Raw genomic sequence first — 8,394 nt, forward strand, 5'->3', positions numbered from 1 at the left:
GGCTACTAATATTCAACTCGCAGGCACTGCAATGGGAAAGCATGAGGCAGGTGCCAAAGAAGGGAAACTTAATTTGTTTGCACTAAGATATACTTTGATTCTGAGTTTTCTGACCCACCCAGAGCAGAGTTATCTGCACACAGGAGGGTTCCAGGTCTTGCTAAAATGTTTATGGGACAAAAGGGACATCATAAGGGACATCAGAGAAACAAAAGTACTTTATCACTACTTTCACTAAGAAGCACCTTAAAAGTAGGTGAAATTACTTGATGCGAAGGGAATGACTACGATGCGACCTCAATACCACATGTCAAATGAAGATTAAACCTTTGCACTCAGTGGTTTCCTATCCCCTGGCCTCAGGAAGCCTTTAGGATTCCTCTTTCACAGAGCTTCATGTTGGAATCCCAGGCAGTAGAACTGTACAAAAAAATAAGTTCCATGTAAAACCATTATTTACCTCCTCTGCTTCTGGTAATAATTTAAGAAATTCATGCAGCAGTTCAGAACCATAGGGCTCACTTCTTCCATTATAAATATCTTCAATGATGGATTCAGCAGACCTTGAAAAAACAATTGAGCATACACATTTCTAACACTTGCAGGGTGAACAGTTACACAAATTGAAAAAAAACGATGCCTGGGCTACTCAAAGGAATTACAATGAGGTTATGTATCAGTGTCCACAGCAGCATTGTTCTAACACCACTTTCAGTGATGCCTGTACTGAAGGGCAACATTGTCAGTGAATAAAGATAGCATTGAAACAGCTTGCTCTTGAAAAAAATTCCTCACCTCACCCCTTTCTATTAATTCTTTATAAAGAAAGGAAGCCACTGAAAAGCAGCTCTCATGCAGTATTACATGAGATATAAGGGCTTCCCTTAACTATACCTCAAAACTCACTTCAACTGGTTAACTGTAGCAAACTCTAAACGTTTGGTGCTACGTCACACTGGTACTCAAAATGAAACATATTAAAAAACAAATTATGAAATGTAGTTACTTCTGACGAACCTGTATAGAACCGTAAACTCCACAAGAAAAAGAGCACAACATACAATACATCTGCTGAGAACTACAAAGAATTTCACACATCTATAGCTGGCGCTAGCTGCATGGAAAAATCAAGTCTTACTTTTTGAATTGTTTGAGAAATATCCCAATGTTCATACTTCTTTTTGCATCCAAAATGGAAACCTGAGAGAGAAAGCAAGAGAGATTAATCTACCAATATCTAAGAAAGGAGCATACAATGCAGATACCATTTCATAAGCTGCTACAGATAATTGTTTGCAGTTGCCACCAAATCACGGGCCAAATGAATACAGAGTCGCTTCTTAACAGCAAAGGTCATGTATTACAGAGCTACTCGTTACCAGGGAAATACACAGCACACCCACGACACCTTTTTCCAAGTGAAGGAAAAAAAAACCACATAGCAACAGTCAGAGAAGGAAGGAATCAAGGTAAGTTGTATTTCATTACAAAGTAAAAACATTCTTCTTGCTTATTTTGTAATGCTGCACCTGCAAAACGTCGCTTATTAAGTAATACCTGGTACTGCATCTGAAGGCCCCACACTTAGTGAGAATCACACTTCAAAACCCACGTATTTCAGAGGTTTTGTAACAAATATGAGGATGGGCTTTCGAAGCAGGGGTCAGCACACACTACTGATTTCAGTCATACGAACTAACAGCCATGCTGATCCACGGAAAGATAAGTCAGTCAATCTTGAATCAAAACCTGAGACAGATAAGGCTCAAATCTGTTTGCTTTACCTAGAAGCAAACAGAAAACCACAATAAAATAATAGTCTCCCCCACTTCATATTCTAAAGTTGATTTGCTGTATCATCTTATGTGTACAATTCTGGGGATTAAGCAGAGAAGAAAAAAAAAATTAATTTTTTTTGCCTAATTTGTTTTAAAAAAAAATTCTAAATAAGACAGTTAATTCTTTTTATACTAGTTTTTCTTCCTGTAACAGCATACAAGTTCAAGCCTGAGACGTTTGCCCTGTTTTAGCAAATCGTGTCCTTAAGGTTAAAATTTTACCGCAGCTGTTTTGGTGATAACAGCTACAAAAGTCACAAGATTTACAAGGACCGGAGAATTGTTTCGCACTAACAGTGCCACCCGACTGCTACAGCAGAACAACTCGGTACACTCCGATGTTCAGGACTGCTGTTGGACTCACACGATGTTTGAGGTTTCGACAACTGGAAAGGTGCGTTGAGCTCTGTGACAGCACATGAATTAGAAATACGTATATAAATGCCATGTTGGCATTGTCATGAAATTGAATTAGCCTGCAGTCAGCTGGCGATGGTGAAAATACTGGTATGATTAATGTGCTATCCTCAACGTACGCCCAGGAGACAGCCTCCTCATCTGCTGAAAAGAGCGATCCAAAAAGTGTTCTGAAATTTTGGAACTCCCTCTCTTCCAAACCCAACAAAGACTAGAAAACACTGGAAACACCAGTGTATTAGTTCTAATTAGATGACTGCAAGCCTGAAGCCCTTCAGTTTTAGCATACGCAAAGATAAGAGGACAGATTGTGGTTTATTCCCCTGTTATCTGAGGAGTTGAAAGGCCCCCAACAGATCATTAAGGGAAAGCCCCTTAACACAGGACAGGTTCAGCCGTCTCTCCCCCCACGGTATCTAATCTTTTTCAAACGTTTTACTGCAGGGACCTCTCACTGACCTCTCAAACTGCCGCTCCAGTCTCCAACTGCTCTGGCCACTCCTAATTTTCCGATTTCTCTGTACTAGTTTAAGCCTATAAGCTTTGCCGTCATGATCTGGCTTCTGGTTTGTTGGGATTTTTAAAGCATATTCACAGTTAACCTTCTGTACATACTATTTTCAGTCACAGTCGGTAACTGGTACAGTAAGGCTGACCATCAGCTGGGTAAACCTTTGCCTTCCATGGCACAACTCAAATTTACAGTACAACCTCAAACAAAACGAGAGAATTTTTTAACATCTTCCCTGGAAGAAAAAAAAAAAAGAGATGGCAACATATACAGCTGCACTTGCCTTATCAGCACAACATAAAAATGTCCCAGCTGTTCTTAAGTACAAGGATTTGATACATACCTCTTGCTCTGTATATGACTGTACTCTTATTTTTTCTCTCATTTCTTGTTCAAGTGCACCATCAAAACAAATGGCTCAGTTTTTGGTCACTCTTTGCTTGGTGTCCACTTCAAGATTAGCAAAAGTGTTTGAAAAAGCTGACATTATTTAACTACCTTCAAGAAGTTTCCAGATGGGAGTGTGAGGAGGAGAAAAGGGGAGCCTGGCAGATGCTCCGTAAATACAGGTTCCTACTCCTTGCACACAAATATGGTATCTTCCATCCCACGTTCAGTTGCCTATTAGATTCATAATCTTAGCCTTAACATCTGTTCGCAATGTCTACTCTTCCCCACCGAGCTTTCATTCGATTTTGTCCTTGCAGAAAGCTGTCTGCGTATGACTTCCTACCAGGCTGCTGCTTTTTACCCTTCAAACATTATCCCAGTTTTTTATAAAATCTGCTCAGTCTGCTCTTATCTTCTATTCAGACACATCTTCAGCACTGGTGCCAGCACAGCATCTTCCAAATCTCTGTTTGCCACCGAAAGCGATTTTAAAGCTCTGTCTGCCAGTAGCAGTCTTGGACCTCCTGACTCAAAAAGTTACGCTGGGCTGTAATTAAGAATTGAGAACAGACTTTCCTAGTCTCACTGGGATTCCCTATACCAAAGAAAACTCTCCTATGGTTTCTTATGATTTACTTTAGATAAATTCAGGAGAGCTTTCTCCATTCTCATCTGCTTCAACTTCTCCTGCCAGAGAGAACTGTTAGATTTTTGTTTCTCCCACTCTTGAATCACTACAGTTCTCTCAGATATTTCTCACCCTCTCAGCACCTGCCCTTTGCCAGCCAGCGCAAGTGTCACCCCCTCACACACTTGACACCTCTCCTCCATAAACAGTGCAATCTTCGACGCAAGGGCAGCCCATCCACTCATGAATCTGCTTCTCATCACCACAGCGTTCCACTCAGCGTATTTCTGAAATCTGCAGCAGGCACAGATCACGCGGGCTAATAACAGCATCGGTTTGACAAATGTTAATACAGCACTGAAATAGTCACTGGTTTAGATATATTAAGGGAAGGGGGAAATTAGCTTGAGTACCACGGTGAAGTTGTGGTGATGGTAACAGGTAATCTACTCCTGAACCCTGACACAGATTTGTAATCAACACCGAAGACTCAGAGGAATGTTCTTGGGAGACACAAAAAGCCCCACATCAATACTGACCTTGCAGGGACTGCAGAAATGCAACAGGAGTTTCTTGCCATGAGATTGTCAATGAGGAACAGGAACGTGACAAAGTGGATTTATGACAGATTAGCGAAAGTAAAACACTGTATGTACTCTTTGGAGAAGAACAGTGGGGTTTCACATGGCGGGATGCAGCTTACAAATTACAGCAGGCGTGGAAGAAAAAGGCGGGAGGTAAGGAAGGATCCAGACAACGTCCGGCTTCAGCTTCCACTTGACAACACGCTAACCACCACTGTGGGGTTGGGTATTTCGGCCCCTGTTCTCCGAGCCGCCCGCACGGCCTGCAGCGGCTGAGGAAAGATGCGCTTCCACCGTGCGGCAGAGCGAACCTAGCATCTTACCACAGGGCTGTCCCGCGCCACCTCGTCCTCCCTCGTCACGTTCCCAGCCCGCTCCTTCCCTCAGGCAGGCACTGGTACTCACCCCATCGGTTGTTTGCCGCGTTGGATTAACAGGTTGAATCAGCTCTCCAGAAGGTGGAATGAGCATCAGAGCCAGCCCAGGGAAAACAGGGAGAGGGCACAGCTAGGAGAGGGGAGGAGAGACACTCTCTTCGCCCCTTCCATCTTCCTGCGCTCTCCTCCTCTCACCAGCCCCTTGCACGGGCTCTGGCATTCACCGCACCCTTTCGCAAGCCGTCAAAACTCACAAAAATAGCAGAAAACTACTCCAGTAGAAAACAAACAGAAAACCCCAACAGCATTCCGCTGAGCTACTTAACTTAAATCTGTTTACAGAGGGTCCCATGTCTGCCGGGGCCGGTGCACGGAGAGGGGAGGTGAGGGACGGGAGGGGGACAGCTCCAAGGAGAGAGCAAGAGCCGCTCTGCCCGCTCCGCTGCCAGCAGAGCCGTCGCCTCGCTCGGTGGATCCTGTACCACACGGTGACACCACGAAGGATGGGGAAAGTAAACCCGTGTGTAAACCTAACTCTACACCCCCTACTTTTCAGAGGCTCAAATTACATGAAACCATAGGGCAAATTAAGCCTTGTCAAGGAAACATGTTAATTAATCTCCTAAGGGTTTGGTAGGGATTGTTTACAAAAAGGAAAAAGCTTGTTGTAGGAGCCTGACTCAAATCTCAAAAGGAACTTCTGTTATAATGATGATGTTTAGTGCTAAGCCTCCAGAATTGGGATTCAATAACCTGAGTTGGGCATCTAAATTCCCTTTATACACCTCTGGTGAGTGAGGAACTAAAAGGACATGCAGTATTGTAAGCTCCTGCGTGAAGAGAGAGCTTTCCCCAAAACTGCTCATGATTTCATCCTCAAGGGCGATCTCTGGCGAAGGTGTGAAACCGCTGTGCCCCGTCCCTCTGGGCAGTGCCCTCACCGCTGGCTGAGGAGTCACTCGTCACCGCTGCACCGGGGGGAACCCCACCGAGCCGAAAGAGCAGGCTCTCCGGCCGTGCACGTCCTTTGGACACATGCTGGTTTTTTTGGATTTGGATCTAAGCGATACCTGGAATTTATGCACTTGAAGTTACCTTGAAAACTCTTTGTTGACATACTATGCCAACTAGACTAATTCCACTATTTAAACTTCAAAGAACATTTTTCACTGCTAGACCATAAAGCACTTTCTAAAATCAATTGTGTTTTATACAGAAGGAACAGAAGTACCGAAACACAGAACGTCTCACCCACCTTCCCCTGCCAGGCCAGCGATGCAGCCAGGAAGAGAACGACAGCGTGCTCAGCCCCACGCAGGCGCGCTCTCAAGGTCACAGGGATGCTCTGTGCCTCAGCCTGCCCCCAGCTCCTTCCAGCCTCCATAGGTTTTACTACAGGGGACTGCAGATAACCATCGTACGTCAAAGCGAGCAGCAGCTGACAGCACCAATGACGGAAATCACAAACATTGCCTATGCCTCAAATCTCCATACTCCTGCTGGATGATGCCTGTAGTAACGCTAAGCATGCGAGCTGATGCACATCCGTGCTTCCGCACTTCAATAACACAGAGTTGTTCGGGATTATCTCCTTCCCTCCTTGCTAAGCAGCTAGGACTGCAAAGTCCATTAACACACAAGAAATTGCTCATCACTGTCTGACACACTGCTGTGGCATGCTTGACAAGGCTTAGCAACAGAGCTGACAACATTGTCGCTGAAGCAGCGTAACTCAGAGGCAAGTCCTGTTGCCTCACCGCCTGCCACGTGCAAGGGCACGGTGGGAGCCCCGAACCGGGCTGGACAGGCACTGGACCGTCGTATCAGCTCCAGACAGATGCAAAAAAAACATTAACTTGTAGCAAGGCAGGTTTTTGCTTCCAAGGCACTGTATTTTGGAGAAACCCTAGTTTTGCAGCCCTGTAATTTTAATCTGTAATGCTGCTCTTAACCTCCCCAGGATGCCCTGAGTTTCAAGCTGTACATGAAAACGCGTGCATTCTGGAGCACGCTGGCGTTTCCTCCGCCCCAGCTACTGTACGCTAGGGGCCACATGCACTTTATGAAACTTATCATCATCTCTGCTCTAACTAGATCTTCAACAGACGGCAGTCCTGAAAGGGGAAACAGCCGGGGCCAGAGCTGTGTACGCCTGTGCGCCGCACAGGGAGTCCACTCACTGCGATCCTGGTTCGAAGATGAGCACAGCCTGAGAACAGCCCAGGGGTTAATGACTACCTCTGACGATGGCCCCAATTACTCCTTCCCGATGCCAGGGTTTCAGAGTCTGCAACACACGTGCCTCTTTTAAACCCCTTATTTTAGTCTATGTACAACACGCACACCATCAGTACAATGGTTTCTCACCTTGTCCCTGCTGGTCTTATTTTGACATTAGCTGAATCCTGCAAGATACCATCAAGTCCCTCTTTTCTCACTAAATACTGGTATGTCGTTACATCTCTTAACCCCCTGCCCTCTGCATTTTCTTTCCAAGCTAAGGTGTACGTAGACACACACCGGTGATTAAATCTGCATCTCAACCCTCCAATTACTCCACAGAAAGATCACTTGAGACAATTCAATTCAGGCTTCACGAAGAGGCTGACTCTAAATCAGGATTTAAGAACTAGAAAAGCTACTTAGCAGTTCACCAGAGTGTCTGAACCTGAAAGTGCTCTGTATATACCATCTCACGACCAGAACAGAAACCAGTAACAATCTTCACTTCAGACCTTCTCAGGTGGTTATTTTAGTGTCCAGAAAAAGCAGGGTAGACGAAATACAGTTTTCATTAGTAGGAAAGCAACATTTATGGAGGTTGAACATTCAAAATTATCTCAAGAAAATAAAAAACTCCCTTAATCACTATATTACGCTTTATTTCCTCGCTGTCATACTGGTACTTCCCTTCCTGATGTCTCTAGGACATCAAGCGTATGTATATACAGCATTAACCCTTGCAACAGGATTCTCTTCTCTCCTGTTCGCATGCAGAACATTTTGTTTGCACAACAGACATAGTGGAAGAGCTGAAGAGAAAAGTTACAATACACCTGTGTTTCACACCGAAAACTCAAGGGCTATCCAATGTGAGTAAACATGAATGTCTTCAGATCCCCCCACTTATTTTTATTTATTTTAGCAGGTGATCAAATCACAGCACTTACCAAGTTAAAATGATAAACCAGTGTTAGCTCTTTGAAAAACAAATGTGTGCCACTAAGAACAAAGAGTTTATCCGCCCCATGGTTCCCTTCTCCTTCAAATCAAGACAAATTTGCCGTAAGGATGAAACAGGATGGAGGAGGAGACAAAGGCGAGTCAGAATTCACACCAATTCCTACAGCATTAAGTAAAAGAGAGGTTTTACTTCAAGCCTTACCTCCTCTTTGGTCTCTTTAAACGAAGACTTTAAAGATCGACTTCGGAGGTCCTGGGGCTTGGTTTCTTCCTGCTGCCCAAAAAGTTCCTCGATTGTCTTTGTATCAATCTGATACTGCGGTCTGGCAGCAATCGTCCAGATATTGGTTTTACCGCGGACCTGTTCTTCAGGGATAGTTTTCCAGAAAAAGCTCCGCATCCGTTTTTTTTTGCCATGGCTGTCGTGCCCATTTATCAGCTGCGGAGGCAGGGGTACGTTGGGGCC

At 44.5% G+C, this 8,394-nt stretch overlaps 1 protein-coding gene across 1 annotated transcript in view; it reads right to left on the minus strand.

Moving 5' to 3' along the window:
• Positions 1-8,391, minus strand: part of FHDC1 (FH2 domain containing 1) — a gene marked incomplete at its 5' end in the record, with an annotated part of 30,399 nt that extends 22,008 nt beyond the window's left edge. The window contains 3 exons of the mRNA XM_009695581.1: positions 461-563; positions 1,139-1,200; positions 8,131-8,391. Coding sequence (XP_009693883.1) covers positions 461-563; positions 1,139-1,200; positions 8,131-8,391 — 426 coding nt within the window. The remainder of the gene's footprint in view (positions 1-460; positions 564-1,138; positions 1,201-8,130) is intronic.
• Between the last annotated feature and the right edge of the window lie 3 nt (positions 8,392-8,394).

The sequence above is a fragment of the Cariama cristata genome, unplaced genomic scaffold, assembly GCF_000690535.1.
Source record: "Cariama cristata isolate BGI_N322 unplaced genomic scaffold, ASM69053v1 scaffold8882, whole genome shotgun sequence".
In the NCBI taxonomy this organism is placed as follows: Eukaryota; Metazoa; Chordata; class Aves; order Cariamiformes; family Cariamidae; genus Cariama; species Cariama cristata.